At 45.3% G+C, this 23,946-nt stretch overlaps 1 protein-coding gene across 1 annotated transcript in view; it reads left to right on the plus strand.

Annotated features, from left to right (window-relative positions):
* Positions 1 to 23,946, plus strand: part of LOC134945336 (cytochrome P450 2K1-like) — a 119,332-nt gene that overhangs the window by 66,502 nt on the left and 28,884 nt on the right. Inside the window, exon 5 of the mRNA XM_063934540.1 lies at positions 16,807 to 16,980. Coding sequence (XP_063790610.1) covers positions 16,807 to 16,980 — 174 coding nt within the window. The remainder of the gene's footprint in view (positions 1 to 16,806; positions 16,981 to 23,946) is intronic.

The following is a 23,946-nucleotide window of genomic DNA, read 5'->3' on the forward strand; positions in this document are numbered from 1 at the left end:
TGTTATACCCAAGAGAAGTGCCATAATTCATTTGTATGTCCCAGAGTAGTGTCATAGTTAATTTTATGCCCCATAGCAGTACACTAGTTCATTTTATGAACTATAGTGGTGCCCTAGGTAATGTAATGCCCCATAGTAGTATCCTAGTTAATTTTATACCCCATAGTAGTGCACTAGTTCATTTTATTAAGTATAATGGTGCCCTAGCTAAAGTTATGCCCCATAGTAGTGCCCTAGTTAATTTTATGCCCCACAGTAGTGTCTTACTGTAGTTCATTTTATGCCCCATAGTAGTGCTCTAGTTAATTTTATGCCCCAGGGTAGTGCCCTAGTTAATGTTATGCCCCATAGTAGTGCCCTAGTTCATTGTGTGCCCCATAGTAGTGCCCTAGTTAATTGTATGACCCATAGTGCTGTAGTTCATTTTATGCCCCATAATAGCGCCCTAGTTAATGTTATGCCCCATAGTAGTGCCCTAGTTCATTTTATATCCCAAAGTAGTACTCCAGTTCATTTAATGCCCCATAATGTTGCCCTAACTCATTTTATGCCCCATAGTAGTGGCCTAGTTAATGCAGGACCCCAACTTGGGGTGGGGAGCGGGGCTAGGGGGTCATGTGCCCAGAACGCTGGATTTAAAGGGGGGGGGGGGCAAGAATTCTGCCTTACTCCCTTAGCCAATTGCTTCTCCACCCCCATCCGATGCAATCGCTTCCCGTAGTACAGAGAGTGCCTGCAAGCACTTTGTCCTTCTACAAGCTCTGAAATCCATTCATCCAGACTGTGGCAGACTATGAATCTAAAATACTCATAGCAAAGCTCTGCTGGACAATCAGTGTTTTTTTGCTTGAGGATTTTAAATTGATTGTAAAGTCTGCCACAGTCTGAATGAATCAAGTGTTGAACAAAGCACATGACAATGTAGGGGAAGTGGGGTGCTATATGCAGGGACACACTCCTCGATCCTGCCGCCACTATCAGCAGCATACCTCCCAACTTTGTGGACAAGGAAAGCGGGAGTCCAGCGAAGCGTAGCCACACCCACATGGAAAATGGGGCATGGCCTCACTAAAGGGGCGTGGTTTGCAGTAATGTCTGCGGCCGAGTGAATGCGCTTGCTCACCCCAGTGCAGCACACAGCAGCGTGTGCTCTGCTGCAGGGAGAGACTGCTGCAGCAGTAGTCAGTCCTCTTTCTCCCCACACCCAAATGGCAGCACGCATGTCTACAACGGGGAGGGAGGGGAGGCAGCAGCAGCCCCCCCCCAGGTCCTTCCAACAGGCCAGGCCCCTGGTAAAGTGTACCCACTCCCCCCTTCCCTCTTGACACCACTGGCATTGTTAGGAAACTCCAGCTCAATTGTGTAAGAGCCTAGCGCCCACAAGAAGGTCTTCTGCCTATAACAACCACCCACTGTTCCCTTAGTGCCTGATATGCACAACGGTCCTTAAGTGGTCACCAGGACTTACAGTATATCTCTAGTTGTAAGGAATTACTGAATTGACTGGAGACCGCAGGATTATTGTCTAGAGTGGTAACTGCAGACAAATGCATAATGACACGGAAACAATGAACTGAAGACGTAACTGTGGAATACTGGAAGTGTTAAGGATTCTTGAGTATTATATGATAGGGATCTCTCATTGTAGTAATATGTAAACTGTGGATCTAGACTTTACTGTTAGTAGTATTGTGAGTTCTGGAATGCAGTACAATGCTTAGCACAGATGGGAAGCAGTTGATGGGTGATTGCACAGATCTGAACCTGGACTTAAATGCAGGACAAGAATGTAGCACTAAGCCTTCTGCTGAAGATAATGAATGTCCTTAGATATGAAGGTATCCTTAGTACTAGAGATGAGCGAGTTCGGTTCTCAGAGAACCGAACCCTACCGAACTTCACTACCCGAGCCCGGATCCGAATCCGGCTCGGGTTTTCCTGCCTGACTCGGAAACCAGAACGAGGCAAAACATCATCATCCCACTGTCGGATTCTCGTGGGGTTTGGATTCCATATAAGGAGCCGCGCGTCACCGCCATTTTCACTCCAGTCCTGGAGAGTGTAGTGAGAGGACGTGTCTCCGTCCTCAGTGTCTGTGTGGGCGGGAAAATGGGGTGGCGATTATAGTGCTGTCTTGTCCTGCTCAGTCCAATGTAGTGTCTTAGCTGCATCAGTCAGTCCAGTGACCAGTCACAGTGGTGGTGTCCTCTGCTGCCATATGTCCAGTGCTGCTGTATAATAAGTCCCTTACAGTGTCGCTGTGTTGCCCTGGATCAGATCAGTGGTCGTGTCCTGTGCATTAGTCCGTCCAGTGCCCAGTCACAGTGGTGTCCTCTGCTGCCATATGTCCAGTGCTGCTGCATAATAAGTCCCTTACAGTGTCGCTGTGTTGCCCTGGATCAGACCAGTGGTAGTGTCCTGTGCATTAGTCAGTCCAGTGACCAGTCACAGTGGTGGTGTCCTCTGCTGCCATATGTCCAGTGCTGCTGTATAATAAGTCCCTTACAGTGTTGCTGTGTTGTCCTGCATCAGACCAGTGGTAGTGTCCTGTGCTGTATATTATTTACTCCAAATAAAGGGGTTATTAACATTTAATCCAAATATAATTTTTACATGATTGCCCCGTGTAGTGTAGGGGTACTCTCTCCTGTGCCGCATATTGTCTTATATAACTCCAGAAAAATAATAAAGAACAAAAATTTGAAGGACAAAATAGGGAAAGATCAAGAATCTCTTCCTCCTAGAGCTGAAGCTGCTGCCACTAGTCAAGACATAGACGATGAAATGCCATCAACGCCATCTGCCAAGGCCGATGCCCAATGTTATAGTAGAGTGCATGGAAAAAATCCAAAAACCCAAAGAAATAAATTTAAATGGTCTGAAGAGAAACTTAAACTTGCCAATATGCCATTTATGACACGGAGTGGCAAGGAATGGCTAAGCCCCTGGCCTATGTTCATGACTAGTGGTTCAGATTCACATGATTATGGAAGCCCTCGTCCTCCCACTAGAAAAATTACAAGAGTTAAGCTGGCAAAAGCACAGCAAAGAACTGTGCGTTCTAAGATGTTATCACAAATCCCCAAGGAGAGTCCAAATGTGTCGGCGGTTGCGATGCCTGACCTTCCCAACACTGGACGGGAAGAGGTGGCTCCTTCCACCATTTGCACGACCTCTGCAAGTGCTAGAAGTAGCACTCACAGTCCAGTTTCTTATATTCAAATTGAAGATGTCACTGTTGAAGTACACCAGGATGAGGATATGGGAGTTGCTGGCACTGAGGAGGAAGTTGACGATGAGGATTCTGATGGTGATGTGGTTTGTTTAAATCAGACACCGGGGGAGACACCTGTTGTCCGTGGGATGAATAAGCCCATTGTGATGCCTGGGCAAAATACCAAAAAAGCTACCCCTTCGGTGTGAAATAATTTCTCCACAAATCTGGACAACAGGTGTCAAGCCGTGTGTTGCCTCTGTCAATCTGTAATAAGTAGGGGTAAGTATGTTAACCACCTAGGAAAATCCTCCCTTACACGTCACCGTCTGCGCATTCATCAGAAGTCAGTGTCAAGTTGTGAAACTTTGGGTAAGAGTGTAAGCAGTCTACTGACACCCAAATCCCTTCTTCCTCTTGTTCCCAAGCTCCTGCAAGCCACAACACCAACTCCCTCAACGTCAACTTCCTCCTCAGTCAGGAACATCAGTAGTCCTGCAGTCCATGTCACTGGCAAGACTGAGGAGTTCTCTCCTAACCGTGATTCCCCCGGAGGATCCTTGAGTGGTACGCCTACTGCTGCTGTTGCTACTGCTGTTGTTGCTGCTGGGAGTCGATCGTTATCCCAGAGGGGAAGTCGGAAGACCACTTGTACTACTTCAACTAAGCAATTGACTGTCCAACAGTCCGTTGTGAGGAAGATGAAATATGACAGCAGTCATCCTGTTGCAAAGCGGATAACTGAGGCCTTGACAGCTATGTTGGTGTTAGACGTGCATCCGGTATTCGCCATTAGTTCAGTGGGACTTAGAGAATTGTTTGAGGTAGTATGTCCCTGGTACCAAATCCCATCTAGATTCCACTTCTCTAGGCAGGCGATAACGAGACGTCAGAAAAAGTGTCCTCAGTGTCCTCTAAAAAATGCAGTTGTACCCACCGTCCACTTAACCACGGACATTTGGACAAGTGGAACAGGGCAGACTAAGGACTATATGACTGCAACAGCCCACTGGGTAGATGTATTGCCTTCCGCAGCAACAACAGCAGCGACACCAATAGCAGCATTTCGCAAACACCAACTCGTTCCTAGGCAGGCTACGCTATGTATTACCGCTTTCCATAAGAGGCACACCACTGACAACCTCTTACCGAAACTGAGGGACATCATCGCACAATGGCTTACCCCAATTAGACTCTCCTGGGGATTTGTGATATCAGACAACGCCACCAATATTGTGCGTGAATTACATCTGGGCAAATTCCAGCATGTCCCATGTTTTGCACATACAATTAATTTGGTGGTGCAGAATTTTTTTAGAAATGACAGGGGCATGCAGGAGATGCTGTCGGTGGGCCAAAAAATTGCTTTTGCAGAAGCAAAAGCAGAAGCAGCTGGATAAATGAAGGAGGAGCTAAGATGGAGCGATTTGCAGAAGCTTTTGCAGAAGCAGCTGGATAAATTGAAGGAGGAGTTAAGACGAAGCGATTCCGCACAGTATGTGGGACTTGTGGATGGAGCCCTTCATTCGCTTTGCCACGATTCAAGGGTGGTCAATCTGTTGAAATCAGAGCACTACATTTTGGCCACCGTGCTCGATCCTAGGTTTAAAGCCTACGTTGTATCTCTCTTTCCAGCAGACACAAGTGTGCAGAGGTGCAAAGACCTGCTGGTTAGTCAATTGTCAACTCAAGCAGAACGTGACCGCCAACAGCTCCTCCTTCAATTTCTACCGCCACTGGGGCTGCGAGGAAAAGGATAAGATTTTCTAGCCCACCCGCTGGCAGTGATGCAGGGAAGTCAGGAGCGATAGCTGACATCTGGTCCGGACTGAAGGACCTGCCAACGATTACTGACATGTCTACTGTCACTGCATATGATTCTGTCACCATTGAAAGAATGGTGGAGGATTATATGAGTGACAGCATCCAAGTAGGCATCTCAGATATACTGGCAGGAAAAAGAGGCAATTTGGAGGCCCTTGCACAAACTGGCTTTGTTTTACCTAAGTTGCCCCCCTTCCAGTGTGTACTCAGAAAGAGTGTTTAGTGCAGCCAGTAACCTTGTCAGCGATCAGCGTAGTAGGTTACTTCCACAAAATGTGTAGCAGATGATGTTCATCAAAATGAATTATAAATTCCTCCAGGAAGACCTTTACCAGCAATTGCCTACAGAAAGTACACAGGGACCTGTGATGGTGGATTCCAGTGGGGACGAGTTAATACTCTGTGAGGAGGAGGATATACACACTGAAAGGGGTGAGGTATCAGAGGATGAGGATGAGGTCGACATCTTGCCTCTGTAGGGCCAGTTTGTGCAAGGAGAGATTGATTGCTTTTTTTTTGGTGGGGGCCCAAACAAACCAGTCATTTCAGCCACAGTCATGTTGCAGACCCTTTCGCCGAAATGATTGGTTTGTTAAAGTGTGCATGTTCTGTTTATACAAAATAAGGGTGGGTGTGAGGGCCCAAGGACAATTTCATCTTGCACCTCTTTTTCTTTTTTGCATCATGTTCTGTTTGCGGACTAGTTTTTTAAAGTGCCATCCTGTCTGACACTGCCGTACAACTCCTGGAGTACTGTTGTATAAGTCCAGGGGTACTGTTGTATATGACCAGTCCAGTGGTGGTGTCTTGTGCTGCATCAGTCCAGTGGTGGTGTCTTGTGCTGCCATAAGTCCAGTGGTGGTGTCCTGTGCTGCCATAAGTCCAGTGGTGGTGTCCTGTGCTGTATATTATTTACTTCAAATAAAAGGCTTATATACATTACTTATATTATTATCCAAATAATTTTTACAGAGTTTGCCCTGTGTGGTGTAGGGGTACGCTCGCCTGTGCTGCATATTATTACAATAGCTTCAAATAAAAGGGTTATTATTATCCAAATTAATATTACAGGCTTTGCCGTGTGTGTGTGTGTGATTTGGGAGTACGCTCTCCTGTGCCACCAATATTGTGCGTGTATTACATCTGGGCAAATTACAGCACATCCCATGTTGTTTGTGCCGCACACTTGTGTTGCTTAGCTTAGTCATACAGCTACCTCATTGCACCCCTTTTTCTTCTTTGCATGATGTGCTGTTTGGGGCCTAATTTTTTTAAGTGCCATCCTGTCTGCAACTGCAGTGCCCCTCCTAGATGGTCCAGGTGTTTCTGCCGCACACTTTTGGCGCTTGGCTTAGTCATACAGCTACCTCATTGCACCTCTTTTTCTTCTTTGCATGATGTGCTATTTGGGGCCTATTTTTTAAATCTGCCATCCTGTCTGCCACTGCAGTACCACTCCTAGATGGGCCAGGTATTTGTGCCACACACTTGTGTCGCTTAGCTTAGCCATACAGCCACCTTGGTGCAACCTTTTGGCCTAAAAACAATACTATGAGGTGTGAGGTGTTTAGAATAGACTGGAAATGAGTGGAAATGAATGCTATTAAGGTTAATAACACCGTAGGATCAAAATTACCCCAAAATTCTGTAATTTGAGCTGTTTTTATGTTTTTTTCAAAAATCATCAAGATCCAAAACCAAAACGCAAAAGGGTGGTTTTGGCAAAACCAATCCAGATCCAAAACACGAGTATGGAACCAGAATCAAAACCAAAACACAAAAAATACGTAAATTGCCCGCCGCACATCTCTACAAGTTAGTACTTATTTTTTGGCAGCAGAGTAAAAATGGATAAAAACAGGAACCCCCAGTTGATATCCAAAAGCACAAGAAATGCAGTGTCCATAGCAGTCCATCAATTAGCTAGGAATGCCAGCAGGCATAGGTGAGAGCCACAGTTTGAATATATGTACAAGCTCAGATTAAGTACTTCAGCCATACTTGCCTACAAAGCCGTAACTAGGTGTGTGCGGAGGGGGCACCGCACATAGCGCTGCAGGGTAGGTGGCGCTGTCAACTATCTGTTTTAATTTCTTTCACTTGCAGCTTCCCCCCTTTTTGAAGGCCAGCATCTCTTGACCCTGACCCCTCCTGCCGCTATTACCTATACAACATTCATGAACTCAACTTGAGATAACCCCCAAGGGTTGCGAGCTGAAATGCACGCAAAGAGACCCGTTAATGGCACATGGTTACATAATGTGTAGTGACAGCACTACAATGTGACATAACATGTAATAACATTTAATAGAGCACTACTGAGATTTATACAATGAACTAAGGTACTACTATGGAGCATAACATTAACTAGGACAATACTATGGTTCAGAAAATTAACCAGGGTATCATTATGGTGCATAAAATTAACAACTGCTGCTGGGAAGTGTCTCTCTAGGACCACTGGGACAGGGTCCCCTTCAAAATGTTGCTACGGGGCCCTCAAAGTAGAGGCTACGCCCCTGATTGGGACTGACATCACAAACTGGGCGGGCGTTTACCAGTGACGTGCGGTGAGGTGAGGCAGGGGATGCAGAGCCTTTCCTGTCATGCTTACGCTTAAACCAGAGTTTTGACTGAATAAAATATATGAAAAATACTGATAATTTGTTTGAAATATCTTCTTTGCATTATTCTAATAATTTTTATAGCCCAAACGCTGGAGTAAAAAGTCTATGGCAGGTGAGGCAGTGCCTCACCTGTGTATCCTTTCCACACATCTCTAATCAAAACTCACCAGATTTCCAGGAGTTTATAATGCTGCACCTGTGTATAATGCCCAGACGTACCCTTTGGCTCATATATTGCATGTAAATCTGGCTCTGGGATTAGCCAGTGCCTCCTGAGCCATTTAGCTCACCACACGTCCCTGGCGTTTACGTGCGCCCGCCCAGTTCAGCTGTCAATCATCGCCGGCTGGTGCAGCATGTGTACGGGCAATCGTCTTACTGCCTGTACACATACAGCGATGCACCAATAAATCGGAAGATATATTGGTCATCTTGTGCGCTGCAGGGCTGATGTGATTTGTCTGTGAACAACGGTATTCACAGACATATTGCTCGTACACACTGGCCGACGGACCCGCGATATATCGGTCGTTCAATAGAACATCCGATATATCGGCCAGTGTGTGTACGAACCATTAGATTTCTCCTCCCATTTGTTAGATTGACAGGTAAACAACGCTCCCTCCATATCTCTAAAAGCGCGGCCTTCGCAGGTGTTCTTATCCATTAACTTGATCAACACAGGTGTCGTCAATCATACAGTAAGAGAAAAGTCCTGAAGCAGAACAGTCTGTCCCTCCTGGAGAGGGTAACGTTGGGATATATATATATATTACAAACACAGACCAATTGCGCTTAGTACATAGCCTTTAGAATATAGTTGTATTCAGATTCTTTATTCCATAGGGGATTCAGAGAGTTTTCTCCACGATATAAGTTATTTCGTAGACCTCTGAATATACCCTCACAACAAAAAATCACCCAAGAAAATGGCAAAGGCCAAAATTAGATGAGATACCAAATGAGCTTTTTATTAAAAGACACATACACGGTTAAAATAATATCTCAATACAGTCCAGGAAATCCTTCAGTTACAACAGTTGTAACAATCACCTTCACCTTTACAGGTGTGAGCTCAAAAGATGTGGTGGTAAACTGAACAGAAGACTGTAACTGATTTGACCCAACGCATTTCGTCAAGATTACTTCTTCGGAGGTTAATAAATGGTATCACAAAAAGGACAAAGAAATTCACGAATAGCCCTATTCCATACATATAGAGATTAAAATTTCATTTTTGATTGAGGCCATACAAATTGATAAAAGGGTGATGACACCCAATAACTTAGAGCTTTTTCTCATGAATATCCAGCTCTTTATGTAGAAACTGTTTGCAGTTTCTGTATAGAAATTTTTCTGGGTAGGGTCCTTATATTAAACCTGCAGCCCCCAGAAGAGTTCCACACAGCAGCCAGGTATATTCAGTAGACCCGGAACTCCAATAATGATGGTTCAGTACTTACTGGCCATGGTGACTCAATGTGTTGCAAAGAGGAGGCAGCACTGAGCAGAAAAAATTCAGCTGAGTACCGCCTGTTCTATGTATATATATTGTAACACTGTAGGGGTGCAAGGCGCCTTTTCCTGGGGAATATGGCCGCACGCAGCAGCTGAGGAACAACACAAGTCCAGTTTCTGGTACAACTGACCCCGGCCAGTTTTATTGAAACAGAAAATAAAACAAACCCCAAAATAAAAATACCTTGCCTGTCCGGCACTAACTAAACATAAGATATTCCTAACTGTCACTAAACAAAACACAGAGTTCTTCAGTACATACTGTATAGCTTACTTGCATCAGAAAGCGTGTCTCTCACACACAGATCCTGCAGCCTTCCCAGGCAGTCTGCCCATACTAATCAGGTTAGAAGCACTATAACACTCTTACACAGCTGAAACCCTGATTAGCCCTCTGTGAGGCCAAAGACCCGAACTGGGCCCAATGTCTAGAACTCGCCTTATCTCTCTCTCAGAGCCTTTACCCAGCTTTTACAGCAAACTGAAAAGGTTCGGACAAAACAAAAAGCATTTTTCCTAGAAGTTAACATTTTCTAAAACATGTAAGACAAGAACCTGGGACAAATATACCTGCCCTCAAACACTATCCCAGTGTTCTTGTCACATATCCCCCTCCCCTGTTTCGACCTAGGGGCCGGAACACTTGTAGCCCCCAAACAGAAGATGCGAGACAATGCATCTGCGTTGGCCAATTGTGTTCCCGGTCTATGTTCGACAGTAAACTTAAAGTCCTGCAACGCTAGAAACCATCTAGTTACACGAGCATTCTTGCCTCTATTTACATACATCCATTTTAAAGGGGCATGGTCTGTCACTAGTCTGAATTGTCTACCCAAGAGGTAATATCTCAAGGTATCTAGTGCCCACTTAATGGCCAAAGCCTCCTTTTCCACAATGGCATACCTTTTTTCATGCTCATTGAGTTTCCTACTCAAATAAATGATAGGGTGTTCGTCCCCATCTCTGGTTTGGGACAGCACAGCACCTATCCCTACCTCTGAGGCATCTGTCTGTACCACAAATTCTTTTGAAAAATCTGGTGTTATCAACACCGGTTGTGAACACAAAGCCACTTTTAACGCTTGGAACGCCTTTTCTGCATCAGGGTTCCATTTCACCACATTTGACTGCTTCCCTTTGGTAAGGTCTGACAACGGCACCGCTGTGGTCGCAAAATTAGGAATAAACCGTCTATAGTACCCAGTAATTCCCAAAAAAGCCCTTACCTGTTTTTTATTCACTGGACGAGGCCAGTTTTGAATAGCATCAACTTTATTCAATTGGGGCCTAATCAGACCTCTGCCTATGGTGAAGCCCAAGTATTTGACCTCCTCCATTGCGAGGCAGCACTTCTTTGGGTTAGCAGTTAACCCTGCCTCTCTGATTGAGTCCAGTACTGCTTGTACTTTAACCAAATGGGACCCCCAGTCTGTACTGTGAATTACCACATCATCCAAATAGGCAGCTGCATATTTTCTATGGGGCCTCAAAATTTTATCCATCGCCCGTTGAAAGGTTGCTGGAGCCCCATGCAACCCAAAGGGTAACATCTTATACTGGTACAGCCCCTCCGGAACCGAAAAGGCTGTTTTTTCTTTGGCGCTATCACATAAAGGTATTTGCCAGTAACCTTTGGTCAGGTCCAATGTGGTGAGAAACCTGGCTGTTCCCAGCCTTTCTACAAGCTCATCCACACGGGGCATGGGGTATGCGTCAAACTTGGACACCTCATTTAACTTACGAAAGTCATTACAGAAGCGTATGCTACCGTCGGGCTTCGGGATGAGCACTATGGGACTGGACCACTCACTGTTAGACTCCTCTATGACTCCCAGTTCTAACATGGTTTTAACTTCCTTAGAAATAGCTTCTCGCTGAGCTTCAGGAATCCTATATGGCTTTAAATGAACCCTGACCCCTGGTTCTGTGACAATGTCATGTTTTATTATGGTCGTTCGGCCAGGCAGCTCTGAAAATACCTCCCTATTTTGGATGAGAAATTCTTTAACCTGATTGTTCTGATCAGCTGATAATGTCTCTGACACCTTCACTGCGGGAAGCAACCGGGGTGAAGACACCGAAGGGCAAGGCTCCGCTGACAGAGACAACCTATCTTTCCAGGGTTTGATTAAGTTAACATGGTAGATCTGTTCGGGTTTTCTCTTTCCCGGCTGGTATACTTTGTAATTAACCTCATTCACTTTTTTCCTAATCTCAAATGGACCCTGCCATTTAGCTAGGAATTTGCTTTCCACAGTGGGTACCAAAACAAGAACTCTATCGCCAGGAGCAAATTCCCGTATCTTGGCACTCCGGTTATAGACCCTCTGTTGAGCACTTTGGGCCTGTTCCATGTGCTCTCTGACAACAGGTACCACGGCTGCAATCCTATCCTGCATTTGTGTTACATGCTCAATAACGCTTCTATAAGGAGTGGGCTGTCCTTCCCACGTCTCTTTGGCAATATCCAACAGCCCTCTGGGGTGTCTACCATACAACAAATCAAATGGAGAAAACCCCGTAGAGGACTGAGGAACTTCTCTGATGGCCATTAACAAGTAGGGCAACAAACAATCCCAGTTTTTCCCATCTCTCTCAACAACCTTTTTTAACATACTTTTTAATGTTTTATTAAACCTTTCCACCAACCCGTCAGTTTGGGGATGGTAGATGGACGTCCTGAGGTGAGTGACCTTAAATAACTTGCACAACTCTTTCATGATCCTTGACATAAATGGAGTACCTTGGTCAGTCAAAATTTCTTTTGGTATTCCCACTCTACTAAATACCTGCACCAGCTCCCTAGCTATCGCCTTGGTTGTGATAGTGCGTAAAGGGACAGCCTCAGGATATCGAGTGGCATAGTCCATAATTACCAGGATATACTGATGGCCCCGAGCAGACTTTAACAAGGGCCCCACGAGATCCATGGCTATTCTGTCAAACGGGACCTCTATAATAGGCATGGGAACTAGTGGGCTCCTGAAATGGGGTCTAGGGGCATGATACTGGCATTCAGGACAGGAAGAACAATATTCAGACACTTCTTTATAAACCCCTGGCCAAAAGAACCTTTGTAAAACTCTTTCAGTGGTTTTTTCTGCCCCTAAATGTCCTGCGGTAACGTGACTATGAGCTAAATCTAGTACCGATCTCCGATAAGGCTGGGGAACTACCAGCTGTTCCACCACATCCTCACCCCTTTTGACAATGTGGTACAAGAGCTCATTACAGATGGCCATGTGGGGATACGTAACCCTGTCACCTGGTACCACAGGTTCCCCATTAACAATCTTAACATTCTCTCTAGCCTTTATTAAGGTAGGATCCTTTAACTGTTCAGACGCAAACAGATCCTTCTTTACCTCCAGGTCAGGCACGCTTTCAGTTCTAACTACTATGTCTCTGTTCCCGGCAAGAGGGTCCTCACTGGACTCCCCATCTGTCACTTCCCCAGCCAAACTAGCAAAAGGCAAAGGGCCAGAAAGTTCCGAAGACCCACGTACATCCATAAAATCACCGGTATTATCAACTGGCTTTTTACTTCTCACATCTGTTGATAACCGTGATTCCCACAGTTTCCAAAAATGAGGAAAATCCCTCCCTATTATGGCCTCATGCACCAAGGTAGGGACCAGTCCCACTTTAACCATTGCTGACCCACAACAAGTTTCTATATTCACCTCAGCAGTGGCATAATGTTGGGTATCCCCATGTATGCAAGTTACCCCAATAGGTATTTGCTGGACCTTTAAGGGGTTCACTAACCCAGCTTTCACGAGGGTAACTAAACTTCCTGAATCTAGCAAGGCCTCTACCCGGTTACCCTCTAAGAACACATCACACATTTGTTTTTCCAGCTCAGGTGAAGGTACCACAGTACAGGCTAACCTAGCAAAGAAAGACATTCTGCGACATTCAAAGGCAGCATCACAATGCATGGGTTCTTGCGTGACTGGGCAATTGGCAATAACATGACCTGGCATACCACACCTAAAACATTTAACCACACGATTATCAACCCGTTTGGGCAGCATAGACCGTTCTAGCCCCATTGGCCTGTCTCCAGGGCCAGTGTTTACAGTCTCTCCAGCCTTGCGTTCTCTTAACCGCCCAGCAACGTTTTCCCACGGAACAGTCTTACCAGTCTTTACTGAAGGGCGCTGTCGAGGATCTATGGGTTGCTGGGTGGTCATCAGTAGTTCCTCTGCTGCCAAATACCTCTCTACCATGTCCACTAATTGGTCAGCAGTACCCGGGTTTCCATGGCTCACCCACTTGCGCAGGACCATGGGCAAAGATCTCAAGTAGCGGTCCATGACGACTCTTTCCACCATCTGGGGACCAGTTAATGTCTCTGGCTGTAGCCATTTTTTTGTTAGCTGAATAAGGTCGTGCATCTGGGAGCGCGGAGGCTTCTCCATGGCGTACAGCCAACGGTGCACCCGTTGTGCTCGTACTGACAGCGTGACTCCCAGGCGGGTCAGGATCTCAGTCTTTAGTTTATCATAGTCCCGAGCCTCAGCAGGGCTTAAATCAAAGTAAGCTTTTTGGGGCTCACCTGACAGGAAAGGTGCCAGCAGACTGGCCCACTGTGCTTTCGGCCAGTTCTCACGCTCGGCAGTCCTTTCAAACGTGGTCAGATAGGCCTCCACATCATCAGCCTCTGTCATTTTCTGCAGGAAGTGACTGGCCCGTATAGAACTAGAGCTGGTTGGAGCACTGACGGCCACATCTCCAACCCGAGCTGCAAGTCTCTGCACCACTTCTGCTAAGGCCTCTCTATCCTGACGCTGTTGCCTGTAAAGTTCATCAACAACTGCCTGCTGTTGTCTCTTATTTTCCTCCATTGTCACCTGCTGCTGTCTGTTGGCCTCCTGCTGTAGTCTCCAATTTTCCTCCATTGCCACCTGCTGTTGTCTCCTATTTTCTTCCATTGCCACCTGCTGCTGTCGGTTGGCCTCCTGCTGAGCCGCTGTAGCTTGCAGCAAGGCTTTAAGCAGATCCTCCATGTCGACAGATTTTCCAGGCGGCTTTGTAGCTGCTTTCACCCAGGACATATATCAAACCCTCAGGGGTGAGTCTCAGTAACTTCACACTGGGCTGTATCTGCATAAACCACCGTTTTCTGCAGGCCTCACAAAGCTGCTGCTTTCACTTATGCGCAGAACGGGGTTGCTCGCATTCTCCACCAAGTTGTAACACTGTAGGGGTGCAAGGCGCCTTTTCCTGGGGAATATGGCCGCACGCAGCAGCTGAGGAACAACACAAGTCCAGTTTCTGGTACAACTGACCCCGGCCAGTTTTATTGAAACAGAAAATAAAACAAACCCCAAAATAAAAATACCTTGCCTGTCCGGCACTAACTAAACATAAGATATTCCTAACTGTCACTAAACAAAACACAGAGTTCTTCAGTACATACTGTATAGCTTACTTGCATCAGAAAGCGTGTCTCTCACACACAGATCCTGCAGCCTTCCCAGGCAGTCTGCCCATACTAATCAGGTTAGAAGCACTATAACACTCTTACACAGCTGAAACCCTGATTAGCCCTCTGTGAGGCCAAAGACCCGAACTGGGCCCAATGTCTAGAACTCGCCTTATCTCTCTCTCAGAGCCTTTACCCAGCTTTTACAGCAAACTGAAAAGGTTCAGACAAAACAAAAAGCATTTTTCCTAGAAGTTAACATTTTCTAAAACATGTAAGACAAGAACCTGGGACAAATATACCTGCCCTCAAACACTATCCCAGTGTTCTTGTCACAATATATATATATATATATATATATAAATAAAACAATCCAGAGCCCGGCACTCCAAGTAGAACAAGATAGATGCGCTTGTACCCTCACAATTAGTTCGTATAATGCATCTTAGGTGTGGCACTCAGCTCTAAAGTCCAAGAGATACAAACATATCAATAGCCTGATGATAGTGCCAATAGAGCACTGAAACCTTGATATTCAAACCTTGTGTTTGTACTTCTTGGAGTTTAGAGCTGAGTGAGACAGCACTCAAAAATAAATATTTCAAGGCAATGGTGCAAGGTCCAGAAAAAGTATATAAATGCACTCACTTTATGGAAAAAGCACAAAGACCAGCCATTTCAACCACCTTAGAGTGCCCCTGTGGAAAACCACTAGAAGGTGGTTGAAACGGCTGTCGGGCACTGCCGCTGCTACATGGATACTGTTTGAAATGTGAATTGATGTTTTTGGAATAAACATCCTGCTAAATGTGAGTGCTGGTCTTTGTACTTTTTCCATAAAGTGAGTGTGTTTATATATAACCTGACGAAAGTGCCATGACAATAAACGGCACTGAAACATTGCCATAACGATTTGTGCATGGAGACTTGTTTATCTAAGACACCAGGAGTGCAGCCTCAATTGGATGTGTTGCAAAATATGGATGCGGGTACCCGGCTCAGTAAGCATTAGTGGTGAGAGAGCCAGACACCTTGGTTTCTTATATATATATATATATATAGCGGCAATAGATAGAACGGCACTCAGAGGTTTTTGTTGAAGAAAATTGTAGTTGAGTGCCGGACTCTGCCAATATATATATATATATATATATATATATATATATATATATATATATATATATAGAGAGAGAGAGAGAGACCGCAACCAAGCCCCTGGCAAATGCAGGGGCTTGGTTGCGCTTGCCCCCAATTCCATGTTTAACCCCAATGCTATTCTGCAGCAAGAGGTGCTCCTTATTTGTAGGCTCATGATATGATGGGGACTCCACACTCATTCTCTGGCTGCTTTAGTGGGGAAACATTAGTGATTACACTGATTATGATTTAGGCGAAGCATTTAAAAAAAATGATTTAATGCTTCTTTCTATTTACACAGATACAGAGTCGGACTGGCCCACAGGGGAACAGGGGAAACCACCGGTAGGCCCCACTGCCTGTGGACCCCCCTCCTCCTCTAGGTAACAGGTTCCAGTCTCTATCCTAGTGCACTTCAATTATGCATTATACATATGTTACATTATACTTCATAAGAACATGGTTTATTATATATTTACCAAGGGGCACAGAACGTGTACTCTGTAATGGTTAGCCAAACCTCTGTGGTGACTGGCCATACCCTTAAGCATGGGCCCCTACAACAGAACTCCCCCGGTGGGCCTTCATTCCCCAGTCCAACACTGCACGGATAAGATAGGACAGAGATGGTGAGTAACTTATTATTGCTATGGTCAGGGCTGTAGGTAGGATTCCAGGGTTTGGTAATGAAAGGGTGTGGCCTAATTGCAGAGGTGTGGCAACACACCCCTTTTTAAAAAAAAACCCACATGAAACACTTTTGTGCCGCTGATCTCAGTTGTGGGCACCGTGTGCCTCTGAGCCAGGGTCCAATCCAGGGAAGGGGCTTGTAGGTGCACCTCGGCACCACTGGCTATGGTGGCATCTTTACACTGGAACATAAATTGCACACATCAATAGATGTATACAACTAAAAAGACAGACATGGAAATGTGCATGTACAGACACACATTTGGAATGCATTTGTACATCCAACACTAAAACATTCCTTTGATGTAGAAGCATTTAATGTAATGCCAGTTCGAATTCTAAATAAAAGGTTGTGTTTTCAACAGCTGTATAATTACTTCCCCCTCATTGGCTCTCTTCTTGGTGTACATAAGAAACTTCAGAAGAACACAGAAGATCTAATTAATTTTGCTCTAGAATTTATACAAATGCGAAGACGCGAGTTTGATGAAAATGACATCGCCGGATATATTGATGCTTATCTTAAGAAGCAAAAACAGGTAACTCTTATTCTTGTTTCCTTACATTTCTTCAAATCAAATCTTTGCAAAAGTAGAAACACAGAAGCCTACTCGGACTTGAACACAAGTCAGCTGTATTTACGCCTGCATTGCGGGCATGGAACCAAAGGCCTGGTTTAGAGGTGGACGCAGTGGAGTTATGTTTTGCTACTGTACATGTGCCAAAGCCGTAATGCACATGCACAAAGATGGATTAGCGACAGCACAAGGAGAGAGCATAGGTTTTATTTGCAAAGTGAGTGACAGGTAGCCAGCATCTGGGGACAGTGGCGTAACTACTGCCCTCGCGGTGGCTTTGGCGGCGCAGCCACTGATTTAGCGCAGATTGACATGCGGACGAGCGTCCGCATGTCAATCTGCTGTCTCCTCTCACTAACCCTCCGCTGCTGTAAGGAGGGACACGGAGGGCACAGCGCGCGCCTCTCCTGTGTCCCTCCTGGGTCTCCGGCGGGTCTAATAAATGAAGTGCCGTTCGTGAGCCCTGATTGGCTTACGAACCGGCACTTCCTTTAACAGACCGCCGGAGACCCAGGAGGGACACAGGAGAAGCGCGCGCTGTGACCTCCGTGTCCCTCCATCACAAAACAGCGGGGGAGCTCGGGGGGGGGGGGATTTAACTGCCACTGGGGGAGCATATTCGGGGGAGGGGGAGCATATGTGGCACTGAGGGGGCATATGTGGCACTGGGGGGTATATGTGTACCTGGCACATGGGGGGGGGCTATATTTGGCACTGGGGGCATGTGAGTACCTGGCACTGTGGCGGAATATCTGGCACTGGGGGCATATGTGGCACTGGGAGCATAGCTCTAGCAACAAGCACTAACCCCTAGCAACGAGCATGACACCCAGTGCATGAAACCCCTGGCAACGAGCATGATGCCCTGAGCATGAAAACCCCTGGCACCGTGCATGGAACCAAGAGCATGAATCCCTTGGCAACGAGCAGGTAATTTAAAAGTAATTAGAAGCCTTACTGTAGGACTTAATGTGTAATGGGCATTACAGTGTGTGGCATAATGTATCACGGACATTGCGGTGTGTGTCATAATGTGTCACAGGCATTACGGTGTGTGGCATACTATATCACGGGCATTGTGGTTTGTTGCAGTTCAAGTGGTGCCAAACACATTTATCATGCTTGCATGCAGGGTAAGTACTGGCTGCTTCTGTATGTAGCCCACAGATGCTGGACAGCTTTATTTTTAAACTGCAATTTAGATTTGAGTATGGACACTCCTCTCTCAGATCTAAGTCTCTCTGCACATTTTTCATCTGCTCCACCTGCAGTGCAGCATGGTGTTACCAGTTACTCCCTTTTTTACCCATTGCTCCCAACTCAGTATCAGCGCCAATATATATAAAAAGATGTCATCACCAGTCATGCAAGTAGATTATATTACTTCTATGTTCACGCACTACTGCACTATTTCCCCTGCATGCTCATCAGCTAGTGAGGTTTACCTCACCTTGGGCAGCTCACCTTCATAGCTGACAGCAGCTACATCCTTTACTCCTGGCCTCTTGCATCGCATGCCAGGACCCATTGAGCATCCACTGCCCTGCACATACTCAGTAACACCGTCCCATACACACAGGAGTTCATTTATTTTCACTCACTTTCTCCTATACCCTGCATCTATTATCAATTTCTAACCAAATGTTGTATTATGAGAACCATATAATAGACTGAAATGATGATTGTAATGGATTGCTGGTGATAGCGGCAAGTGTCAATCAGCCAGGCTATCTGTAAAACAAATTGTTAATTTTCTCAGCCGGAGAGTAAGGAAACACACTATGTTGGTGTTACAGCAGTACTCTGACATTATTAGTATCTTTAGGCTTTATAAAGCTTTTCTGAGAAGACATCATCTCATATTCTGAGCATGTGCAAATTGTTTATAACCTTGAGATGAATGTCACATACACACTTTAAGCTTAATTTCATATTAACAGCAAAGGGCAGTATTGGCTAAATTATTAATAAGCAATCAATTATAATTTCTAGTCTTTTCTAAGAATTTTGGCAAGTATTAAAAAGATTTTGTTTGCTATCTATGAGAATGCAGGTGCTAACCTTGGAATGAGTATATCGCAACATTTGTATAACTGAAGCAATAGACATACAGAAACTTTGCTGAGAACCATGTGTGAATCGATACTAAGCAGCTCTTGAGAATTAGCCTTAAAGAGAGAGCCTAAATGTTGGCCTAATTTGAACAAAACCATTATTTAGAATTTTAACTCTATCACTGGTCATCTTGATAATATGCATGTGACCATGGGGGTCATTCCGAGTTGATCTCTAGCTGCTTTCATTTGCTGTGCAGCGATCAGGCAAAAAAGGCACTTCTGCGCATGCGTATGCGGCGCAATGTGCACGCCCGTCGTACTATTACAACGAACTATGTAGTATTACACAAGGTCTAGCGAAGCTTTTTAGTCGCACTGCTGGCCGCAGAGTTATTGACAGGAAGAGGGCGTTTCTGGGTGTCAACTGACCGTTTTCAGGGAGTGATTGAAAAAACACAGGCATGCCAGTAAAAACGCAGGCGTGGCTGGGCGAACGCAGGCTGTGTTCGTGACGTCAAAACAGGAACTGAACAGTCTAAAGTGATTGCAAGTGCTGAGTAGGTCTGCAGCTACTCTGAAACTGCACAAAATAATTTTGTAGCCGCTCTGCGATCCTTTCGTTCGCACTTCTGCTAAGCTAAAGTACACTCAGTGGGAGGCGGCATAGCGTTTACACGGCTTCTAAAAACTGCTAGCGAGCGATCAACTCGGAATGACCTCCCATGGGCCTAACTCAGAGTTTATTGCTATTTTGAGAAAATGCAGTTACTTGCGAATAGATAGCCACCACCCAGACAGAAAGAAAAAACGCCCTGTGCAAATTTGCAAATGTTTTGCAGATCGCTATCCAGTCACAGATGCATTTGCAATTCCCAGAACCTCGAAGGATCTCTGCCATCTCAGCTATTCTGCGCAGGTCTGAGGCTACCTTTAATCTGCAACTGAAATGGGCTGAAAGTTGTCAGCGCTGATGTCAGATGCCTTCCCCTAAAATGCCTAGGCACACCTGCATTTTTCCAAACACACCCAGAAAATGGCTGATTTCCACCCAGAAACGCTGGCTTTCTGTCAAACAGCAGCTGAGTTGCGATTAGGATCTACTTGCATTTTTATTCGTTACTTTACACGCACATGCACCATGTGAACACAACGCATGCATAGTCATTTGATAATTGCTCGATTTGCATTTTCTTAAGATAGCAATCAAACCTGAATTAGGCCCAATGAGAATATTATGGTATACATGTCCTGCTATTGTAGCAGAATACCTGTGGATATTTATTATGTACAGTATGTTATTAAAATCTAGGAATCTGCTTATAAAAGATTGTCTGCTTAAGGATTAGTAAATATAGCCTGATTTATTTGTTTAAAAATGTCATCTTTTATGAATTAGTGACATAACTACTCTGTCACATGCACACACGTTTCTCTACTACTTACTTTCTGTACTCCCTTCGGCGTAAATGTTGGCTGACAGCAGATGCAGGGAAAACTATGGGGTATATTTACTAAAATTCATATTTTTCAGAATGAGATTAAAGTTCAAACACGAATGACATCGAATGTGTAATTTTGCAACTTTTTGAATTTATTACAACTCATTTACTAAGCTGTCGTATTTTAAATTTTTCGTGTTTTCCGATGTCGATGTCATTCGTATTTTCTGGCAGTGTTTTACGGGAGTGAATAGTAAAACACTGCCGACATTAAAACAATGAAACTCGGCCGGATCTGTGAGATCCATGCAGGGTTTCATTGTGCATCTTTTAAAAAAGTAAAAATAGTTTAAAGTCGAAAAAAAAATGCGTGGGGTCCCCCCTCCTAAGCAAAACCAGCCTCTGGCTCTTTGTGCCGGTCCTGGTTGAAAAAATATGAGGAAAAAAATGACTGGGGTTCCCCCATATTTAATCAACCAGCACCGGGCTCTGCGCCTGGTCCTAGTGCAAAAAATACGGGGGACAAAAAGCGTAGGGGTCCCCAGTATTTTTTGAACCAGCACTGGGCTCCACTAGCCAGGTACATAATGCCAGAGCCGGGGGACACTTTTATTGTGGTCCTGGCGGCCCTGGCATTACATCCCCAACTAGTCACCCCTGGCCGGGGTACCCTGGAGGAGTGGGAACCCCTTAAATCAAGGGGTCCCCCCCTCCAGCCACCCAAGGGCCAGGGGTGAAGCCCGAGGCTGTCCCCCCCCATCCAAGGGCGGCGGATGGGGGGCTGATAGATAAGTGTAAAAAATCAGAATATTGTTTTTAGTAGCAGTACTACAAGTCCCAGCAAGCCTCCCCCGCAAGCTGGTACTTGGAGAACCACAAGTACCAGCATGCGGTGGAAAACCGGGCCCGCTGGTACCTGTAGTACTACTACTAAAAAAATACCCAACAAAAAACAGGACACACACACCGTGACAGTAAAAGTTTATTACATACATGCACACCTCCATACATACATACATACTTACCTATGTTCACACGAGTCTCGGTTCTCTTCTCCATGTAGAATCCTCGGGGTACCTGTGGAAAAAATTATACTCACATAATCCAGTGTATGTTCTGTTCTTTGTATAATCCACGTACTTGGCAAAAAAACAAACCGGAAACCCGACCACGCACTGAAAGGAGTCCCACGTTTACACATGGGACCCCTTTCCCCGACTGCCAGGACCCCCCTGACTCCTGTCAAAGAGGGTCCCTTCAGCCAATCAGGGAGCGCCACGTCGTGGCACTATCCTGATTGGCTGTGCGCTCCTGTAGTGTCAGTGAGGCTGCACACGGCAGAGATACAATGTTGCGCCTATGCGCTCCATTGTATCCAATGATGGGAACTTTGCTGTCAGTGGTGAGGTTACTTTCGGTCAACCGCTGACCGCAAAGTTCCCACCATTGGATACAATGGAGCGCATAGGCGCAACATTGTATCTCTGCCATGTGCAGCCTCACTGACACTACAGGAGCGCACAGCCAATCAGGATAGTGCCACGACGTGGCGCTCCCTGATTGGCTGAAGGGACCCTCTTTGACAGGAGTCAGGGGGGGTCCTGGCAGTCGGGGAAAGGGGTCCCATGTGTAAACATGGGACTCCTTTCAGTGCGTGGTCGGGTTTCCGGTTTGTTTTTTTTGCCAAGTACGTGGATTATACAAAGAACAGAACATACACTGGATTATGTGAGTATAATTTTTTCCACAGGTACCCCGAGGATTCTACATGGAGAAGAGAACCGAGACTCGTGTGAACATAGGTAAGTATGTATGTATGTATGGAGGTGTGCATGTATGTAATAAACTTTTACTGTGACGGTGTGTGTGTCCTGTTTTTTGTTGGGTATTTTTTTAGTAGTAGTACTACAGGTACCAGCGGGCCCGGTTTTCCACCGCATGCTGGTACTTGTGGTTCTCCAAGCACCAGCTTGCGGGGGGAGGCTTGCTGGGACTTGTAGTACTGCTACTAAAACAATATTCTGATTTTTTACACTTGGCTATCAGCCCCCCATCCGCCGCCCTTGGATGGGGGGGACAGCCTCGGGCTTCACCCCTGGCCCTTGGGTGGCTGGAGGGGGGGACCCCTTAATTTAAGGGGTTCCCACTCCTCCAGGGTACCCCGGTCAGGGGTGACTAGTTGGGGATGTAATGCCAGGGCTGCCAGGAACCCAATAAAAGTGTCCCCCGGCTCTGGCATTATGTACCTGGCTAGTGGAGCCCGGTGCTGGTTCAAAAAATACGGAGGACCCCTACGCTTTTTGTCCGCCGTATTTTTTGCACCAGGACCAGGCGCAGAGCCCGTTGCTGGTTGATTAAATATGGGGGAACCCCAGTCATTTTTTTCCTCATATTTTTTCAACCAGGACTGGCTCAAAGAGCCCGAGGCTGGTTTTGCTTAGGAGGGGGGACCCCATGCATTTTTTTTTTAAACTTTCCCACCCCTTACCACTGATAAACATGCACGGATCTCACGGATCCGTGCATGCCTATCAGAACACGGTAAAAAAAAGCAGGTCTATTTGAAAACTGCTTTTTTTTACGATTTGTATTTATTCACAGCAGTGTTTGGCTATTGCCGGCAGTGTTTGTGAAATACAAATTTTAGTAAATTACCGAGTTCTAGCAAATAACAGGCGTATTTGACCGATGGTGTATTCATTCGTAATTTTTTTCTTGGACTTCAACAATAATACGAATGCCCTCATCACTGCCGTGATTTGAGTTTAGTAAATTCCCGAGATGACACTTTGAAGAAAAAACACCATCTCGGTCAAAATCGGGAGCTTAGTAAATATATCCCTATCTTTCCACACACCAGGGGCAAAATTTACTAAAGCTCAATTTTGGTGATTCATGGGATTTGGCATTCTGTTTCAATTTGATTTCCATTTGATTTGGGTTGAACATATATTTACTAAAGCCCAAATCGAATGTCAAATCGATTCTAAAGGCAGATTTAATTCATATCCCAATAGAAATCAAATTTCTGAAAAACATCAATGTTTTCCCATAGACCGACATGAAATCCCCTAATTTACTAATGTTCGATTTGAAATCGAACTCAAAATTGAACCTCAAATCGAACTTCAAATCTCCAAATGTTTAGAATGATCTTAGACATTCGATTTTGGCTTCTAAACCCATTGTAAAGATAGGAAATTGATAGTGATGATGTTTTAAGTACCCAAAAACATATAGGGCAATGTGGAAGTAGCAATAATGGATGCCCAAGGCTATGGTATGTTGTGCACCTACCTACAAAATGCAAAACACCACCTGACTGAGAAAACCCTGGGGGATCAATCGGAGTGCCATCAGCAGCTTAATGAGTTGAATAGAGCACATATTTATACTTCTAGACATCAAACTAATTATTTTATTATGCAATA

Source organism: Pseudophryne corroboree, chromosome 7 (genome assembly GCF_028390025.1).
Source record: "Pseudophryne corroboree isolate aPseCor3 chromosome 7, aPseCor3.hap2, whole genome shotgun sequence".
Taxonomy (NCBI): domain Eukaryota; kingdom Metazoa; phylum Chordata; class Amphibia; order Anura; family Myobatrachidae; genus Pseudophryne; species Pseudophryne corroboree.